Source organism: Primulina eburnea, chromosome 2 (assembly GCF_022965805.1).
Source record: "Primulina eburnea isolate SZY01 chromosome 2, ASM2296580v1, whole genome shotgun sequence".
Lineage (NCBI taxonomy): Eukaryota > Viridiplantae > Streptophyta > Magnoliopsida > Lamiales > Gesneriaceae > Primulina > Primulina eburnea.
In genome coordinates this window covers 44,246,054-44,267,638 of record NC_133102.1, presented here as the reverse complement: position 1 = coordinate 44,267,638, position 21,585 = coordinate 44,246,054, and the positions used below count along the sequence as shown (strand labels likewise).

Here is a 21,585-nt window from a genome sequence, read left to right as displayed (position 1 = left end):
AACAAAATCTCGATTTCTATCTTTGTTCACGATCTTCATCACACAATCCTTTGATTTGTTCTTGAAATCTTGAAGAACATCATGGATCCATATTTCTATGAGTTTCAACAAGAATTGGTGGTGTCGGACCCGATATCGTTCATCGAAGCAACGCCTGCTAAGAAATCTCGACATGATCAAATAACTTTCAACTTTTCTTGCAAACAAAAACATAAGCGTTGGATCACAACCCAAGATTCCACGGAGTTACACCTCCTCGAAGATCTGGAGTCCCCGGCGGTCGTGAAATCGATGACCTACAGCGTTCAAAGAATCAACACGCGCCGGAAATTTATACTGCGGGCTGCAGTTTTCAAAGGGCTGGAAGGTTTCCCATTATCGTTTTTGGAGCGTCAAGATTTGTCTCAGGTAGCATTAAATACTGCATGGGACATTCTCGTCGAGTCCAGCACTCGTCACCACCACCACCATCATCTGAGAATTGGTTTTGATTTGATGCTGGTTCATGATTTCGCTATCGACGAAAGTCGTTACATCGATTGGACGAGCGAAGAGGCCGTGGAAGCTGCTTTGATTCCGGCCACAGATGCATCCATCGAATCTTTGCGGAGCAAGACGATAGAATACTCGAATGAAATTCATGGGAGTTGTGTGGTTTGTTTGGAAGAATTCGAAGCCGGTTGCGACAATGTAGTAACAATGCCGTGTTCGCATATATTTCACGGGGAGTGCATCAAAAAATGGCTCGGAAGATGTCATTGTTGTCCTGTTTGCCGCTACGAGATGCCCACGGATTAACTAGCAAGTAGGACGCATATATGGTTCAGTTGTAGTCCAAATCTTTTACGTTATACAACTATTCAAACGTCACATTCTCTTTCGCATAGAAGAGAATTTAGCACAAGATCTTAGTTCCGATATTAATTAGTAAAATCGAGTTTTTATAGTTGTATAAAAACTCATAGTTGGTGATAATTGTACAAATCGATTATTATGTCATAGTTTGATCACTTCTTAATGGGAGTAATTATTATTCGTATACATAAAACAACTGTAAAACCACATTTTCACTCACACAAAATAATTTAGATTTGGAAAAAAATTGGTTTTTCAATTTCAGTTAATTAAGCCGAAATCGTAATAACAATTCAAAATGTGTCTATATTAATTAATGACCTGTTATGCTTCTGCTCACTTGACATATTCCAACTGGGTCAAATATTATTTATAATAATGTTGTTTTGATAAAAAAAAAAAAGTATAATAAAAAATCGTTTGTTTATAATGTGAGATTTACCAACAATTATAAATTTTATTAAAACAAAGAACATTCCTTTCTAAAATCAAAGTCTTAAACTCGATTATTGAAAAAAGTGTAAGTATCCGAGAGAAATATTGTTTTGGTACAATAATCGTGTTTTCTGAATAGACAATCAAAATACAACGATTGAACTACTACACAATTTAAAAGATCAATCCCTCGATTCTACAAAATTTATTTCAATTTTTACTTGCTTGTAGTTGTGGTAAGAAACGAGCCGTTCAGATGCTAAGTATGAGAAAATGCAATAGCTAGTCCTGAAAAAATAATAAGGATAACAACATAATACATATAATTATGTAGTTTCACTATTGTTAGGACCGAGGTAGAGTTTAAACTTCAAAGAAAGATGAATAAATTTTTTAAGATATTTTGTGATTAAAGAACTACAATAGTTCGTTCTTGAAATGTTCTAAAATAAATTGAGCACCGAAAAATTAAATAAAATTTGGTTCTAAAACCATGCAGAAAAAACTCAAAATAATCTCTCTAAAAACCGACTAAACATTTTGAAAAACATGCAAGTTGAAATTATAAGAATGATGTGATTGAAACATTTTATCATACATTTTGTATTCAATATTTTGATAATTGGAAAACACATAAAATTCAATTATGCCTACAAAAACTAGTAGCAAAAATAAGTAAATGCGATAAATAAATATTAAGGAATTTGTTTATGAATGTTAAGATATTAACAACTCACGTTACCACCTTTTACCGGCCAAACTTCATGGGTTCTTCTAAGAAAAGGGGACAAAAGGTCTCCCTGCCTCAATCTTCTATACTCTTATTAAATATGTTAAAAACACACCAACTAATTTTGCTATAATCAAAATCAAGATTGATAACGTTGCCGCAACCCAACAACTATGCTCTAATAAATATAAATAAATTGAATAAAAATAAAACTAGTTAACTACATATTTATTTTTATTTTATAAAAATACTTGCTATACATAAAAAGAAATACCTCCCGGTATACAAGTTAAAATAATGTCCATCAAACAATACAAGAGGATGACATGGTTTTGGATTAATATGAATGTAAAACCATTTTCTTCATCTGCTTTACATCACAAAGACCAACACATACAAGAATTTTCCATAATAATTGCAGCTCCTAAATTACAAAAATAAACATAAAAATGATACAAAACATATTTTTAAAAATGGATCCCTTGCAACTTGACTAAGGATCCGCACGTCCTGCGATTTGATCGTCATCGCTATCAGTCCGGCCATCACTGAATGCCTCATCCTCGCTTACTTCGTCGCTCTCTTCCGTTAAAGTGTTTACGATGTGTTCTTTCTTTGCATAACGCTCACAGTACTCTGCACAGGCACATATAATCTTGGTCGTCGGATTATTTTTATTTATTTATACATTCTTCGACTTCTTTATTTACTCAGGAACCTTAATCCCTTGCATACGGCAATACTTAAATGCTGAGTAGATCATTTATACGCATAATCTTAAAGGTGCATAAAACGTTGGAAAATTTAGGAGGTCGTATACTTGCATATCAAAATATTAGTCAAACAAAGATGTAATAGCTATGTTTTCACGAACTGTATGCACACAGAGAAAATGTAAAGGCGAGACAGCAACCAACCAACCTTATTATTATCTTCTCGTATTAGTGCGATTTGAAACTATGGATTCATAAGAAAAGAAGAATGAATCGAATCACCTTTCACTTTTTGATCGTATTGCACCTTGTCTTTCATCATGAGAGACGCCGCGTCCCCATTCAGAGGGTCAGATGGGTTCGGATAGAGCAAAAGCTGTGGCAGGAAGACCTCAAACACATTCAAGAGATCTGCACAAAAAATTATAGGATTCTTGATAGCCCAGTTGCTAGAGCCTAGAAATTCAATTTTTGGGTTTTATGTTTTTTCATGTAGTTTAAAATATTAAATTATAAACCAAAAGCTAGTTCTATCTGGAAAAAAGGATACCTGCGCATGGGGATGTCCCCTTTTAGGGAATCGAATATGGAAAATTTTTTACTATCGAAGTAAGTATGGGTCGGATAGCCAAAATAACGCAGATGCGGATATCTCCATTTAATGGAAGTAATATAAATCGGAAAATATAATATCAAACTAAGTTGGATAGAACAGCGAAAATAGCACATGGACTGGACTTCTACTTAATGTCATTCATGTTAGGGTCTAGAATGGATAAATCACGATACCTACAAAGTACCTACTTCTTAAAGGATAATGAGACATGATAAAGCCGGATTGAGTAGAGCATGCCATATTTTTTATTACGAGTTACATGTGTAGAATGAAGATACATAAAATGCGATTCCTTTTTCTGGGAACTCTCAACTTACCAAACATTGGACTCCATGACTGGTTAATGACATCCAAGCACACAGAACCGGACCTATCACAGAAAAAATTGGATTTCATTAGCACCATAAACTAAGCAACACCTGAAACAAAGGAAAGCTATTGTAAACCAAGCATTAGAATGTACAAGAAACATTAGGATACTGAAGAAACCTCCATAAATTTATTTGCCAATACCTACCATACGAAAAAGAAAAATAGACTCACAGCTCATCGACATTTGGGTGGAAAATTTTGTTGAGAAACCCAATGGAAGGAGATTTGTAAGGATAAGCATCAGGAAGTTCAACACGAACTTTCCAAACTCCGCCTTCGTAAGGACCTGCAATAAAGTAGCAATAATATCACATCCATTTGTGGAGCTAATGTGCCATAAGCCCACGGGCAGAGCCCAAACTCAAAAGATTTATCCTATCAGGTGATAGGTTTGAAATTTAGAAACCATTCCATAATCCCAAGGAACTGATGCGGGCTCGCTACAGCTCATATTAAGAGGGTAAGCGGTAACCATATAATGGACCTATAAAGCCAAGGTAACATTACTTTCTTTCGGACCGTGAAATTCCACATTGAACTCATTGATTCCATCATTTATAGGTTCAACACTGTAGTCACTCATCATTCTACAGCCAGAAAGTAAACAAACACAGAAGTATTAAAAGAATGCTTATCATACTCAGAAAATAACATGAAAGGTCAAAATATTATTAGAGAAGGAGATCGAGGAAGCCCTTACAGTTTCATGACATCCATGTCCCGCCTTTTGCTTGGAGAAGACATTTTGTAGAATTACCTGTTCCCAGCCTATAGAGGAACACGACGAAAACAAAATCATTTGCTTATTTCGAAACATAGAAAAAATACTTAATAGAGGAACCAAGATCACAAGGGTACAATTATCCGACATAAAATTATTCATATCGTCTCCTTAATATATCTGTCATTTCATTAACTTAAAAGGAAATAAATTATCCCTTAGTAAAGGCCATGCTGGACAAACCATATGTTCTTAGATTTCATTGAAGTAATAACATAGGCCATTTGAAAATAAACTAAGAGAGCCGAAACATTTAAGTAAATGGCTATTAACCAATGCTCTCTCACAACACAGATTGTTTTCCACATTTCAAACTCAACAGGGGAACTTCACAAGCAAATGATTTGTTTTTGCTACAGTTACTCTTTTTAAAACAACATTTTCATAAATGATAATGATTCCACTCTTTTAACTATGTAGTTTTCACGCATCGTTGCTGGGTTTCCCCTATTTCAAACTCTTCTCATTATATCGTGAAGTCTGATCTTATAAACTATTCTGCTAACCATAAAAGGTTGAAAACACAACAGAGTCCTAGTATGATGAATGAAATATTCATCATTCTAATTTCCAGAACTAATTTAGGCACACCGCACTGACGATCCGTGCAGGAAAAACATCATGTGAAATCGATAGCTCCTAATTTAGGTCCAACTGATACTCCAATTGGTAAACTTTTGTTTTCACCCTATCCTCCTCCTCTTGGTTCATGAAAACTAATATGAAATCTGTATAAACAATCTGTGGGACATAAGCAATCATAAAACTAGGCAAACACATATTCAAGCACCAACCAAGAATCCAACCTCCAATGCATAGAGAAAAAATATTCAATCCAGAAAATAACAAACATCCCACTAATCAAAATACAAATCAAGAATCAGCAAATCACAAAAAAACCAAAATCACCCACTTCAAAACCTAAAACGAAAACCCAGATAATTTCTTCACAAAAAAACAGGAAAAAAGAAGCAAGATTAGCATCATCTATCAACTCACGCCCAAAACGATCCAATCTCGATCACTAGATCAATAGCCCACAAGACTGTATGTGTCTATATATATATATTTCTGTTCAGTGGGATGTGGACGTATGGAAGATAAGAAACCATAAAGCGGCGAGGAAAGTAAACGAATTTTAGGTGTCGAAATGCTAGTATAGAATCCTTATGTTGGTCTCAAAGATTTTGGTTTCAGGTTTGCACGTGGCTTCGCTTTAGCGACGCATATGAAAACTTGGCTAAACGTGGGAAAAAGACAAGGCGTTGGTCACCTCCGCCTTTCCCTCTGCACCGCACAATGTGGCTCCGTTTTCGCATTTTTCAGACGGTAATTTTTGTTTATTTACAGACATGGTAATAAATCAAATCTTTGGCCCGTATGTTGGGCTTGGCTTAATTGTTTTGCAATTTGGGCTTGGCCCATTTTATGATCGACGACGTCGTTTAACGAAAGTGTCAGTTTCGTGTCTGCATGTTGGCGGTAATAACTAACCAGACAACCACGCCACCACGCAATTACCATTTCTTCAGCGCAATGAGCGAAGTGAAGCAGAGCCGAGGGAATGGGAGTCCACGGCCTCTGGGAGTTTCTGGCGCCAGTTGGCTGCCGCGTCTCTGTAGAAACCCTCACCGGAAAGAAACTCGCCATCAGTACGTAAAAGCGCTGACCTTAATGTCTCTCTTGTACGTATCCCCATTGTTCGCTATTACTTCTTGTGTGTGTTAGATGCGAGCATATGGATGATACAGTTTATGAAGGCGATGAGATACGAGAAGGGAGAGATCGGAATGCTCACGTTTTGGGATTTTTCCGTCGGATTTGCAAGAAGCCAGTTTTTGTGTTTGATGGTGGAACCCCAGCTTTCAAGCGCCGTACAGTCATAGCACGACGCCGCCAGCGTGAGAATGCCCAGGCTAAGATCAGAAAGACGGCGGAGAAATTACTGCGAAATCACGTGAATGCTTTAAATAGACGCTCTTTGGGCAAGCTTACATTTTTAGACAAATAACAAATAAAATTTTATTTTTAATTGGAATCTCAAAATCTTCGATTTGATTTTCTTCATCGCTCTTGATAGGTCAAGGCAATGAGGCTGAAAGAACTGGAAGCTGATCTTGAAAATCAGAGACAGAAGAATGATGTCAAAGGAAAGAAGGCCATCATAGATGAACCGAACACACAGAAAGTAAATGATGAGGTGCCCAAAATTTGGATTCGGGTAGAGCTGGATGAAATGTGAGATTCTTTATGGATTTGCACTTGATTGTTGTTTTAGAGTTAATTGTATTTTTAACTTCTGTCGTGTATTGATTAAGGTTGGTAGCATCTCTTGCCGCGGAAGGAAATGAGGATTTTACTGCTGACGCACCCAGATCAGGTGCAGCTAGGATTCCGGGTGACAAAATTTACGAAGATGAAGAAAATGATGATGAAGAGATGATACTGGTGAGGTTATATTTTGTAATTCCACCCACTCTAGGCCTGCAAGAGCAGTTGTGCGCGTATAAGAGAAGAGGAGGAGGAGGGCAGGGCATAGCTAGTTTTCTTCGTGTTTCTATCTAGCTGTCTTCCTGTATTTCTTGCAGCCGGAGATGCATGGGATAGTCGACCCTGCTGTATTGGCGGCTTTACCTCCATCTATGCAACTCGATCTCCTTGTTCAGGTAAAATTTATTTTCCCATTTAATGTTCTTGTTGGAGCTGTTTGTGGCCCTTATCTAACCTGTTTATCTCCTGTTTGTAGATGTGAGAGAGACTGATGGCTGAGAACAGACAGAAGTATCAAAAGCTGAAAAAGGTACGGTAACAGAGATTGTTATGGACAAAATCCTACATTTAGGAATTCTTTTGTTCCTTTTACATGTATGTACATTTTCTTTTGCAAGACAATGTCCACTAGCGTTAGAAATGGCATCGATGAAAACATAGAGCGGCCCATGGTGGTGGTTTTTTGTGGTTTAGTTTTGGTTTTGTATTGATTGAAGCATGGTGAGGCCAAAATGTACTTATTAGAAAGCGTTGTTCATTTGTCCACTGTTGATAATCAGGTATTAGCTTGTTTAGGTTCCCGCAAGGTTTTCAGAACTCCAAATACAGTCATATCACAAGACTATGGCTTTTCAGCGTGAGATTGATGGGGTGCAAAAGTCTGCTGGCGTGCAAACTTCAAGGATCGCCTCCGAAGCCAACAAAGAGTTTATTTTCTCATCGTCACTGACTGGAGACAAACAGTAAGTAAATATTTTAATGTTTCTTAGAATGATGGACTTCTATTCTTATTTATGAAAACTTATCATTTATTCTTTATTGTTTCTTGCAATGATGGATATTTTTTCTTGTTGATGCAATTTTTTTCATTTATGGTGGAGTTTAATTGATATCCTCCTGATGCATCCTGTCTTGTATGGTTGTCTGATTAAATATTCTGCTAGATTGTATCAGAGTTCTTACATCTGCTGGACAAGATAGTAGTGGCAGTGGACAAAATCAAAACTTGCCTGTGAAATCTTTTAACGGACCTGTCAATGAGGTCAGGTCAATTACTAAATCTGATGCACTGAATGGACTGACTGAGGATCAAACTAGGAATGCACTGGATCATGATGTCAACTCCTATTTGGACGAGAGAGGTCCTCTTCGAGTTAGTAGAGTAAGAGCAATGGGAATTTGCATGACTCGAGATCTGCAAAGGAATTTAGATCTGATGAAGGAGATTGTGCAAGAGAAAGAAGATGCAAATCAGGAAAGGTTTAATGGAACTACCTCAGCTAAAACACTGGATGATGTCTTTAGTAATGCCCTTGAGATAATCCAGCATCATGAAGTTGAGAATCAGAACAATGATGGAATGAACAATAAGGATAACGAAACAGAAGATAATTATGAAAAAATTGGAACCATGGAGATTTCTTTCGAAGATACTGGTCATAATCATGGCCATGATGATGATATATTTGCTAGTCTTGTCGGAAACCCATCTGTTGTTGATTTGACCATTGAGAATCAGAACAATGATGGAATGAACAATAAGGATAACGAAACAGAAGATAATTATGAAAAAAATTGGAACCATGGAGATTTCTTTCGAAGATACTGGTCATAATCATGGCCATGATGATGATGATGATATATTTGCTAGTCTTGTCGGAAACCCATCTGTTGTTGATTGACCATTGAGAATCAGAACAATGATAGAATGAACAATAAGGATAACGAAACAGAAGATAATTATGAAAAAATTGGAACCATGGAGATTTCTTTCGAAGATACTGGTCATAATCATGGCCATGATGATGATATATTTTCTAGTCTTGTCGGAAACCCATCTGATGTTGATTTTACCACAGATTATTCCGTCTCATTGAAACAATCCTTTGATTCTGATTCAGCTTTTGAGTGGGAGGTAGGAGTCATTGAAGACAAGAAATATTGTTCCCAGGCTGAAACTAAGCTATCCTTCATGGACGAGGGTACCAGTAATGACGTCGATGTTGAGTGGGAGGAAGGATTTCAAGGTATTCAAATGAACTCATCATCCTTTCCAGATGAAATTCCCCAAACTATTAGAAAAGGTGCTTTGGTAGAGGAAGCTGAGTTTCAAGAAACAATTAGGAAAAGTCTTGACGATCTGATAGGTGATAGAGCTTTGAATAATCCACGTGAAGATCAAGAACAAGGAAGATCTGAGCAAATGGTTGATGGGGACAATACTTGGAGATCTGTTCTTGAAGCAAAAGGACCTCAGATTGAATGCCCAGCTAGGAATACAATCCAACCAATTGAATCTACCCAGCCATATGATATTGCGGAGCAAATCCTAACAAAAGCGAAAGCCGTCAAAATCAAAAGCTTTTGAATCAAGACATGCATGCCAGTGGAGCTTTGTCTGGAGAATTATTTGTGGCATCAGACACTCTGCCTGAAGAAAAGGATTTGTGCAGAACTTAAAAGCAGATAATTGATACCTATAGTATGGGTGGTAATGAACATGAGATGAACAAACCAGTGGATACTTGTGGGGGAGAGCTTGCACATAATAGAGATAGTTCTTTGATGAGTTTTTCCTTCACCGATTCTAATCCTGAAAATCTGCATGATCCTGATCTTATTGATGCTCAACATGGCATGTCTCATGCGGCAGCAGATGAGCCCTTCCACAGGACTGAAAAATCGGCAAGGATTTCTGCTAGTAATTCTATGACTGATGCAGATTGTACAAAAGAGTTGACCAAGGAAGATATAATTCTTGGCTTAACAATTGAAAATGACATACCTGGGAGGAACCCTTCCTCTATAGATATTTTCGAACGTTAAGTTGAGGAGATTGATTTGCAGGAGGAAATGACGTTTCTCCATCAAGAGCGTGAAGAACTTGGAATTGAACAATGGAAACTTGAGAGAAATGCCGAATCCGTGAGCAGCGAAATGTTTGCCGAATGCCAGGTTTTTTTTCCAAACTAAAGATGAAGTTGATAATGAAATTTAGACATAACTTCATGATGATGAAACATGACAATTGTTGCATTTACGGGCAAAATTAGCCAAACTTAAGAAATCCATCTAAATACCTTAAACTTACATGCTTCTTTTAGGCCATGAATGAACTTCGGTTGTCATCTCAAGGACTGGCGATTGGGTACTTTGAAGCTTTGCAAATTGTCCATATTCCCATTCTTTAAAGCCATTACATCTTTGTTAGTTAGCACTTTACTGTGATGCCGTGAACAGTGGGACTTATGACTTAACTAAGCAGATGATTTGTGAATTTTAGGAGTTGCTTCAAATGTTTGGCTTACCATATATTATAGTGTCAATGGAAGCTGAAGCTCAATGTGCATACATGGAATTTTGTAACTTTGTCGATGGGGTGGTTACTGATGACTCTGATGCATTCTTGTTTGGAGCACAAAGCGTGTACAAGAACATCTTTGATGATCACAGATACGTAGAGACGTATCTTTTGAAGGTGGTTTTTTCCCTCAAATGCCTATTATACTGTGAACCAGCTATTTGTGATGTAGTGCTACTTGTATAATCTAGCTTGACCTGATGATGATTATTACACAGTTGTTTTATATTCTATATTTATTATGTACTATACGGAATATCCATGTCATTGAGATCTTACCCTTTTATTGAGAAATATAAACCTTTTTACTACAGTGGTTGATCTTGGTGTTGTTTTATTATTTTTCAGGACATTGAGAATGAGCTTGGACTAAATAGAAAAAAATTAATCAAGATGGCCCTCCTTCTCGAGAGTGATTACACTGAAGGTGTTAGGTAATCTTCGTCATCCAAGTCTACAGAGCCCTTCTTTGTAGATACACTCATGAGCATCCTATGATTGATTCAAAAACCCTTGTTGAAAATGAACTATGTCAAATTCTACTTGTTGCTTATTAATCTCTCAAAATGTGACAGCGGCATTGCATTGTTAATGCCACGGAAGTCGTAAATGCATTTCCTCAGAAAAATGGCCTTCATAATTTTGGGAGTGGATTGAGTCACCTGATCCTGCCATTCTTTCCCATGGAAGTCTTAAATGCATTTCCTGAGAAAAATGGCCTTCATGAATTTTGGGAGTGGATTGAGTCACCTGATCCTGCCATTCTTGGAAATTTTGATGGACAAGGAGGAGGGAAATCAAAAGGCAAAGGGTCAAAAGACCATGATATACTGAAGGGTTCTTCGGGTAGTAATGCCGAAGAGAGGTATTGTGATCAAAACAACATCAAAATGATGAAGCACATTTTCATGGATAAGCATGTAACACATTTTTTTTAATCACATTTATCCTTTCAAATGTTACTGTGATGTTGATTCTTCTCACTTATATTCCCATATTAAAGATCAGTGAACTTTTGATATACAGAGAAATGTCAGCAAAAACTGGCACATTTCTTTTTCTTTTCCTTGTGATGCTGTGATTTCAGCATAGACTTCTCCACAAGTGGATAAGTCCAATGAACTGTTTTCATGGGGAAAGCTGGATCTGTTTGCTCTTCGCAAGTTAGTTTATGCCCTCATTTGCTTGTGTTGTTTCCCCTTGAATGCTTGGAATTGTTGCCTTGATATTTTATTTGACTTTATGCATGCTTGTATTTGTTCTGGGTTATGCTATAGGAGTTGTGCTCCTACTACATCATGTACTTTTCTCGGTCGTTGTATAATTCAGTAATAATTTTAACATGAAAAGATAACTATGTTGTTTGCTATGTTACTTTAATTAACAGAATATGTAATAGATACCTGACAAGCAAAATGAGTTGAGCAGGGTTTGCAGTTAGAGAAATTTTTGAAATGCTCTCCCTCTTTTTTCCTTCTTTGGCTCCTTGGCTCAACCTTCCTTCATCAGTTTCATATTCCGAGATCTGCTGACCGTTCGCTTCCACATTCACCGTCGCCGGTCGCTGGCGACCAGGCTTCTTTCTTCATCTTTTTCGCATTTTCCCCTTTTTCCGCTTCTCCGAGAGCATTTCAGTCCCTTACCCTTTTCAGTTCTCTTCAGGCAGCTTCCGGTATTCACTCCCACATTCTCAGGCGTCGCTGGTTCTGTTCTGTTTCCGCCTTATATCGTCATTAGAGATACCGTCATGTACGCATTTAGAAACGTAAATCTTCGGGGTCAGTCATACAAACCTGGGTTATCTGTTAGGGATGAGACGATTAGGATTGAATTTAAAACGTTCACCTTGAGATTGGGTACTAACGGCAGCTCGATATGGTGGTCGGAAAAAACAAGGACATCATGCTACATGCTGGATTTCAACCGCGGCGAGGCTTGTTGGATTAATCTTACGTTCAGAGATTACATTTATTCACCCCAATCAGGATCTTCCTTTCGACGTTACAGAGGCATTAATTCAGTGTTCACAATGCAGAGCTTTGAAAACAAACGAGGAAGATATTTAGAACTGTCTAAATTCAATAAACAAGGTAAAAAGCTAACTACTATTGTGCCTAGCGGACTTAACGCTATTGGGTGGATTAAGATATCCAGTGCAGTGGACAAGCTGATATCGGGGAATTATCAGAGGGAATCAACTCAACAGATGCCATCTCATGGAAGAATTCAACTCAGGTCTACAGAAATACATCGGGATAAGGGTTTCGGGGATAGGAGAAGCAAATGAGGATCTATGCCATCGACGGATGAGAGCAACAAGCTGCGGGTAAACAGGAAATGGAGTGAATCTATTATCATCACCAGAGGCAGTGTATCTTGTTCATGGGAGCTTATTGAAGGAGTTCTTGGGAAAGCAACGAATAGAAAGATAGAGCTCTTTCCTTTTCAAGCCAATAAAGCTCTTTGGTGGCCCTCAAACCAGGATGAGTTTTCATTCTATATCAACTTAAAGAAAGGCTTCTTTAACTTTGGGGTATCCTTAGAGTTTGAAGAATGGTCCAAAGACATCAATACTTTGGATTCGGTGGAAAGTTGTTGCAACAGCTGGATATGGATTCATGGATTACCTTGGGAATTTTGGACGACTACTACATTTAAAACTATTGGCGATCTTTGCGGGGGACTGTTGGCCATTAGTCCAGATACTTTACACTTCAGGAAGCTCGAGGCAGCGAAGATCAAGGTCAAGGGAACGGAAGGAGGTTTCATTAAAACAAAGATGAACATTCATTGGAAGGGAGAGCTATAGAATTCAGAATCAAAGTAGAAACTTTCGATCCTCAGAGTTACGAGAAATATGAAAAGCAAACCTATGCTCAAGCAGTTGTGAATGGAAAGAAGATATTGGCGGGCTGGGGAAACAAAAACATCTACAACACTTTAGCAAGGGAGGAGGAAATCTTATTCAGTTACAACAAAGGAAAATCAGTACAGGTCCGTCCATGTTCAAGATTCGGCAGGATCCAAAGAATTATGCGGATCACACAATGGGGAGCGAAGATTGGATGGGAGTCAGAGACCAGAAGCATCAGGACAAATACTAAAGAATTCTGAGAGGAAGGTTGAATCTTCGAAAAAGTCGACTGATGCAAAGGTGATGAAAATCTTGAGGAACATTGATCCCAAGCATCCATCAGATTTTACAAGTTCATCAGTTGGATCCATGAATAGCAAGCAGAATCAGGTTCAAGGTAATCAGGAAGTTAATGGCAGAGACATCTCCTCAACGAAACAGCTTTGGAAAACATACTGCCGAAGATGCAAAAGTGTGGGAGCTGAAGAAAAGCCTTCAAGAGAAAAAGGGGATTACAATATTCATGACAGTGGGTTGCTCATCAACGAAGGAGAGGTCGAGATGGAAAATTTAGAAGAGGTTGAGCTTGAAGATTCTCAAGATGAATTGAGAGAATTGGAGAGTGATTCAGCCGATTCAGAAAGCGTTGGCTACATCGGTTCTGAAACTTCTGAGAAGGCTGAAGATGAAGTCCTAGCTTTGGATGGTTTGTTCTCGCCAATAACGAATACAAAATCTATAACAAACGCTGAATCTCGAGAAAATTCAAAACCGATTGTGGGACAGGTACTTAACGGATTCCGCTCATCCTTTTTAAATCATTCTTTCTCGTTAAATTTGATTTTACCGTCCTCTTTCAATGTCTTGGGTATGTCTAGTGGTTTTTTAGGAAGAGGGTTAAGTGTAGTTGATGAAAAGCCTTGTAATGAGAGAGATATATCACCAAGAAAGGTGGAGGAGGTCAAGGAAACAATTGTACAGCAAGGGTCAGGGGTGGGCTTAAATGACAGCAATGCAACTAAGGATAAGGGTATAAACAATCCGTTGAAGAGGGAGTTGTACAGATTACAGTGTGGTATTAGTTATGACAGAGGTTCCAATTCGAGGGGTCCCAATCCGTTTACATGAAGATTTGTGCATGGAATATAAGAGGTGGGGGTGCGGCGAGGAAAAGAGTTTTGGTTCGGTCAATAATTCAAAATGAAAAGGCAGACATTGTGGTCCTCTTGGAAACAAAACGAGAAAAAATAGAGGAAAATTTTGTTGCAAGTGTGTGGAAATGATTTGTCGATTGGGTTTGTTTACCATCGGTTGGTAGGTCAGGGGGAATATTAGTCACGTGGGATCCACGCGTGGTGCAAGTAAATGATAATCTGATTGGGGAATTCTCGGTCTCCATTGAGATTAAAGGGAGCGACAACAGTTATTGGTGGTTCTCAGCCATCTACGGGCCCGTGAAACCGAGATTGAGAGAGTTATTTTGGGATGAATTAGCGAGGTTGAAGGTAATCTGTAGGGAGGCTTGGTGTCTTGGGGGTGATTTCAATGTTGTGCGGAATTTGGGAGAGAAACTTAATAGCCAATCCTCAACTATTAGCATGTCCTGTTTTGATACTTTACTGGACGAATTGGAGCTCTTTGACCCACCACTTCTGAATGCTAAATTCACTTGGTCCAATTTTAGATTGGTGCCTATTTGTAGTCGGTTGGACAGATTCATGTTTTCTGCGGGATGGAGAAACTTATTCCCATCTTTCAGACAAACCGTGCTTCCAAGACTTACATCTGACCACTGCCCTGTCTTGCTTGACACATCAAAGTTGAGATGGGGTCCAGCTCCTTTCAGATTTGAAAATGTTTGGTTGACACATCACACATTCAAAGACCGAGTGCGGACATGGTGGAACAAAGGGAATTTCCAGGGATGGGAAGGGTACAAATTTATGCATAAGCTGAAAATGATCAAAAAAGATGTATCGGATTGGAACAAAGAAGTGTATGGTGATGTCCGTGTCAGATTATACGAGCTGAACAACAAAATTAGGCAGTTGGATGAGATTGAAGCTGCTGGACACTGGTCAGAGTCGCTGAATATAGAGAGAAGGGATGTGAGGTGGGAATTGGAAAAAATATCATTTGCAAAATTTCAGATGCAAAGCCAAAAAGCAAAAATAAAATGGTTACAAAAAGGGGATCAAAACACAAAGTTCTTCCACGCTTTGTTGAATAGCAGAAGGAATAAAGCACTGATTGAAAGAGTGGAATTGGACGATGGACGAGTTGTTACTGAGGAAAAAGAAATTGAGCATGAAATTATCAATTTCTACAGAAACTTGTTTACTAAGGCAGTGAGAGCAGAGTGGGGGGTTCGACCGAGTTGGGGAGGGGTTTTAATGGGTTGGATTGGTCACCGATTCAGAGAGTAGATGCAGAGGATTTGGAAAATATGTTTGAGGAGGAAGAGATTAAAAAGGCCGTGTTTGATTGTGATGGGACAAAAGCGCCGGGGCCGGATGGATTCACTTTGGCATTCTTTCAAAAAAATTGGGATACATTGCGAGGGGATCTCTTAAAGGTATTCTCTGAATTTTATGAGGATGGGATTGTAAATGGAATTACAAACGAAACCTACATCTGCCTCATCCCAAAGAAAAATGATGCACGCAAGATAACCGAGTTTCGACCGATTAGCTTGGTGACAAGTTTGTATAAGATTTTGTCGAAGGTGTTGGTTAACAGATTGAAAAAGGCTTTGGGTAACACGATTGCGGAGAACCAGTGTGCATTTATTAAGGGTAGACAGATATTGGATTGTTGCCTCATTGCGAATGAGATCGTGGAAGAGCATCGCAGCAAGAAAAAAAAAGGATGGGTACTGAAAATTGATTTGGAAAAGGCTTATGACAGGGTAGACTGGCAATTTTTAGACGAGGTGCTGAAAAATAAAGGATTCGGTGAGAGATGGTGGAGGTGGATTAGAGGATGTGTTTCTAACGTGTGTTTCTCAATATTTTTAAATGGAAAAACTTGTGGGAAAATAAGAGGAGAAAGAGGTCTAAGACAAGGCGATCCTTTATCACCATTCCTATTCAATTTAGTAGTGGATGTGCTGGGGAGAATGGTGGATAAGGCATTGCATGCCAACGAGCTGAGGGGGCTGGATATAGGAAAAGAAAAGCTAAAAATCACACACCTACAATTTGCTGATGATGCTCTATTTTTCGTGAAGTCTAAGTTAGATGTGATGAAACTGCTGGATATACTCAAACAGTTTGCCAATCATTCAGGGCTGAAAATCAATATGGGGAAGAGTGTTGTGTTGGGATTGAATTATCCAGAAGAAGAGGTGGATGCAATGGCAATCGCTTTCGGGGGCAAAAAAGAATCGTGGCCCATCAAATACTTGGGGTTACCATTGGGAGGGAATCCCACTAAGACTGAATTTTGGGAACCAGTCATTTCGAAGATGGCTAAGAAATTAGCTAGTTGGAAAAAATCGTTCCTATCTAGAGGTGGCCGCTTAATTTTGATAAGAGCTGTACTATGTGCGATGCCCTCCTATTTCATGTCCCTTTTCAGAGTTCCTAACAAAGAGGCTGCAAAAATGGAAAAAATTATGAGAGATTTCTTGTGGGATGGTGAAGAAGGGGAGAAACATTGCCACGTTGTCAATTGGAAACAAGCGTGCAAACCTAAGGAAAAAGGTGGCTTGGGTATAGGGAATATTTGCCTTAGAAATAAGGCTCTTCTTGGTAAATGGTGGTGGAGATGTTCGGTGGAGAGGCGGACGCTGTGGAAAAAAGTCATCCAAAGCATTTACGGACTACAGGAAAACGAATGGGACTTGGGGTTGGCGGAGAGTAAGACATTTAGGAGTCCTTGGAAGTTTATATCTCGATATTTTAAGGCTTTTCATCAACTTATTAGGGTGGTGCCTAAACAGGGTAACATTATTCGTTTTTGGGAGGATGTCTGGGAGGGAGGGGAGTCGTTTGCTTCTAGATTTCCTGCTTTGTTCCGTGTTTCAACTTCAAGGAACAAACCTATTTGTCATTTTATTCAACTAGTTAATTCGGGTGTTTCTTCTTCTTTCACTTGGGATTTGAGGTTCAGGAGAAATTTATCAGAGGAAGAGTTAGGAGAGTTCACCACCCTATTAAGGATCTTAGAGGGAGTTAGTTTGCAGTTGGGTTCGCAGGATGAAAGAGTTTGGTTGGGTGATTCGTCAGGGCTTTTCTCTGTTAAATCTTTTTATAATTCTTTCTTTCCCTCTTCTACTTTTCCTCATTTCGATTGCTTCCATATAATCTGGAGAGTGCATGTCCCGCAAAAGGTTAAAATTTTCTCGTGGATTGTGGCGTTGGGAAAGCTGCCTACGTGTGATCGAGTGCAAAAAAGGTGGAGGGGCTGCGTCCTAAGGCCTCAGTGGTGTTGTTTGTGCAGACAAGATGAAGAGCATCAGGACCATATCTTACTGCATTGCTCATATTCCAGAAGCATTTGGATTAAAGTGCAAAGAGAAATGGGAGTTCAATGGGCCCTCCCTAACCAGGCTGATGAGTTTTTTAAGTCGGATTTTGAATGCCCAGTGGCACCGAAATATAAACAATTCTGGTATATGATCATCCATGGAGTACTATGGTCCCTATGGTTGGAAAGGAATAGAAGAATCTTTGAAGATGCACATGAATCAGCTGATCAGATATGGGAGAAGATTAGATTCAGAATTGCGTCTTGGACTACCAGCTTTAAAGATTTTGGGCACTTATCTATTTCGGATTTAATTAGGGATTGGCAATTTTTATTGACGGGATAATAGTTCTTTAAGACAATAGTCCAGCTCAGTAGGGCTATTATGTAATTTCGGGGATTACTCATCCGCTTTCTCTTGTAACTTTTACCTATTATAATATAAATTAGTCTTTTATCAAAAAAAAAAAAAATAGATACCTGACAAGCTGTTCACGTGCAGATTGTGTTGGGAGAAGTTTGGGTGGGGCAGTTCAAAAGCGGGTGGCTTGCTGCTACCAGTTTTAAAGGAGTACAACAAGCATGAGGTTGGTGCCTGGTCACTAAATTCGAAAATTTAGCAAATTTTCGTGGTATTATTGCTGTAATTGTAGTTGGCATGATCTGATACACCTTTTTGTTTCATTTCAACCTTGAGAATCTTTGATACCAAATAAGATGCTTAGGTTAGGTGACAAATATCAAAAGCCTTACATGTTTTGAGACCATTCATTCAAGATGATGTGTTGCTTTAAGATGGGATCAGGGCTGAGGGTCGTTGATTTTGCCTCTCTTGTGTTAATATTATGGAGATTGTTTGAGAAGAAGAGAGCTTAAGCTGACATAGTTTTTGTTTGTCTTGTTTATTCTGTACAGACACAGTTGCGAATGGAAGTATATTATACATTCAATGAAAGATTTGCAAATATTAGAAGCAAGAGGATAAGAACATGTACTGATCAGTTGTGGCATTGTTTGATTTGCAGGATTATGGATGGATAGTTTTTAAATGCACTGTCGTCCAACGTTTATCTCAATTGACAAGAGGCCCAAATCAAACAATCGGCCCATTTGACATGAGTGTTCAAAAAGAGAACAAATCCTTCAATGCCTATGTGATGATTCATCTCACAACTACGGAATGAGTGGTGATATGCATAATATTGGAACCTAAATCCTGATGATTCATATAGCTCCGAGAAGAAAATATGTTCATTAGAATTAAAAGAAATAGTTTTTTGTGTGTCTAGGATTGAACCACTTTAAGACAAGAAAATGTGTGTATAGGATTAATGTCCCTGTTTGCACTTTTACTTGGCAAATTATTTTGGAGCATATGCTGCAGTCATGGTATACTTGTGAACTTCAACTTTATTTGAACTTTTATATCCAGTTCGCATATCATTTTAATGATTTATTTGCATTGTTAATCCCCCAATAACAGAACTCGATTGAAGTTCATCTTAGAAAATTTCTCGACACAACGACACTTGAAGCTAAAGATAGTGTTGGCATTAGGGAATGATGTTTGATCTAGTTTAATGTCTTGTAAAGTTAATACCTTATCTAGATTGGAAAACGATATTTTATTGGGCTGTATGGAAACTGCCCAAGGTGGATGAGTTTTTGGTAATTGCATTTTCATTTATTTGGTTTTTCCTGAGGGTTAATTTGTTTTATTGTGCATAATTCTGTTACTGATTGACCAGCTAACCGTTTTGGTGAAATCTGTGGAATATGTGTGTGTTCCTAGGCCATTGAATGCATCTCTGTTATTGTTTTATTATTATTATTATTATTATTAGGGTTTATAGTTGGATAAATGACCAGTTTAGTGGTGCTGAGTGATGCTTCAAAAATTCTAGTGCAGTTGGCAGACTCTTGTATTTGCAGCGTACTTGTCTCTTTTGTTAATACTAGAAAAATGCACGTGCGTTGCACGTAAAAACTAAACTACTGAAAATATATGTACGAAATTTGGATAATATTTATTTGAATTAAAACATGGCTAATAATATTTCTCAACTGAAACAAACCAAGCCATATAAAATAAAAAAATCATGACCATAGACGGTAGATGAATCAGAGAAATTATCTTATCCACTCGATACACTTTCCAATATGCTTCTTGGTTGATTTTGACAACTCAACAAATGACAAATTGTAAAACAAAAAAATAATATAATAGTAAGCTCACAAATGAAAGTCATATATTTAATAGATTAATTAATAGATAATATATTATTTAGTAATATGTATTTAGCATCATATATTGAAAATTGATTAAATAACTTAAATGTTTGCAATGAAATCACTTACATGCAAACATTTTCTCTCAATCACATATTTTTGTTGATATATAAGTAATCTATATATATCTACATTCTAAATAGGAAAAATATGTTTTATACGATGTTAATATTTATTAATAATTTAATTTTATTCAATCACACCCATCTCTATTTGTTTTCTCATTATTACCTTAATGTTCGTAATATTAACAATTTATTTAAATTTATAACATTAACATAGTGATTTTCTGTGAATTTGATGTCAATGTAAATATTAAAGTAAATAATTTTAAATTTAAAAATAAAAATATATTAATGATTATTATTAAATTAATAGATGAAAAAAACAAAATAAAATAAATATGTATCTATGATAGTGCTTTTATGTGAATTTGATGTCAATGTAAATATTAAAGTAATTAATTTTAAATTTAAAAATAAAAATATATTAATGATTATTATTAAATGAATAGATGAAAAACAAACAAAAAATAAACATGTATTTATGATAGTGATTTTCTGTGAATTTGATGTCAATGTAAATATCAAAGTAATTAATTTTAAATTTAAAAATAAAAATGTACTAATGAAATGATTATTATTAAAAGAATATATGGGAAAAAAATATTTATTAATGATTATTATTAAATGAAGGTAAGAATATTTATATAAATTATTATTATTATTAGATGAAGATAAGGATATTTATGTAAATTCACAATTCACATTCATATATATAGATTTGTATATAGATATAGATATAGATTAAACCTCGACATATAAATTTATAATTTCTTATTTTATGTTTTGTTAAATATAAATTTTTTTGTATTATTTGTAAAAACTAAGATTATGAAAAATATAAGTAATACATAAATTGTAAAAATAAGTTCGAAACCTATAAATTTTTTTGTATTTTTTGTAAAAAACTAAGATTATGAAAAATATAATTAATACATAAATTGTAAAAATAAGTTCGAAACCTCTATTAGCATAATTTTTTATATTATTTATTTTAATAAAAGAATGTATAACACTATTACTATTATTTGTAAGGTATTTTCACAAAACCAATTCATTTTATAGATAATATTATTAACAAATATTTTGATATTATTTGTAGTCATGCCATGAAAGTGAGTGAAAGAGTAATAAATAATAATTAGTCAATGGACTAATAATAATTGATTAATAATAATTAACTAATTACATAAAAGAAGACAAAGTGTCATTAGAGTACAATTTTAATGAGAATAATAGAGGAAATTCACAATTCAATCTGTATATTTATATAAATATAGATATAGATATAGATTTGTTTTGGCATCTCGCAAGATATTGGCATTAGTTTGGGTCTCTTTCAACAGACCTTTTTACCTATTCAATGTTATTTGAGATGTTCAATGATTTGGCAATGTGTTCGTCATTAATTTCATTTTATAAATATTTTTCAAATTAACAAATTGCTCACTTACTACGTCCTTTTACTGTATGCGAGCGACGAGTTCTCATGAAAAATTGATTTGACATGACAGGTTATACCCAAGTAAAATTATTATTCTTCCTTTCGCAAAAGTG

The 21,585-nt window shown here is 36.7% G+C and overlaps 1 protein-coding gene and 1 pseudogene across 2 annotated transcripts; one reads left to right on the top strand and one right to left on the bottom strand.

Annotated features, from left to right (window-relative positions):
• Nucleotides 1-2,339: 2,339 nt before the first annotated feature.
• On the bottom strand, nucleotides 2,340-5,822 carry LOC140823516 (ubiquitin-conjugating enzyme E2 5-like). 2 transcript variants are annotated; one of them, XM_073184895.1, is made up of 7 exons: nucleotides 5,502-5,822; nucleotides 4,422-4,489; nucleotides 4,229-4,308; nucleotides 3,893-4,007; nucleotides 3,667-3,719; nucleotides 3,016-3,144; nucleotides 2,340-2,656 (listed from the first exon to the last, which is right to left on the bottom strand). In XM_073184895.1, exons 2-7 carry the CDS (start codon nucleotides 4,463-4,465, stop codon nucleotides 2,514-2,516), a joined length of 564 nt encoding a protein of 187 aa, XP_073040996.1. In that variant the 5' UTR covers nucleotides 4,466-4,489; nucleotides 5,502-5,822; the 3' UTR covers nucleotides 2,340-2,513. The 2 variants fall into 2 exon arrangements, with proteins under 2 accessions (XP_073040996.1, XP_073040997.1); XM_073184896.1 differs by having other exon boundaries at nucleotides 5,776-5,803.
• Nucleotides 5,823-5,953: 131 nt separating this feature from the next.
• LOC140824354 (DNA repair protein UVH3-like) lies at nucleotides 5,954-19,602 on the top strand (annotated as a pseudogene).
• Nucleotides 19,603-21,585: the final 1,983 nt, after the last annotated feature.

Bases quoted from the DNA above. Each gene is read 5' to 3' on its own strand.
- LOC140823516 (XM_073184895.1), bottom strand. From the start codon at position 4,465: ATGTCTTCTCCAAGCAAAAGGCGGGACATGGATGTCATGAAACT. The intron at 4,008-4,228 runs GTAATGTTACCT...ACTTTATTGCAG, and splicing joins ATTTCACGGTCCGAAAGAAA to GTCCTTACGAAGGCGGAGTT. The intron at 3,145-3,666 runs GTAAGTTGAGAG...TTTTTTGTGCAG, and splicing joins GTCATGGAGTCCAATGTTTG to ATCTCTTGAATGTGTTTGAG.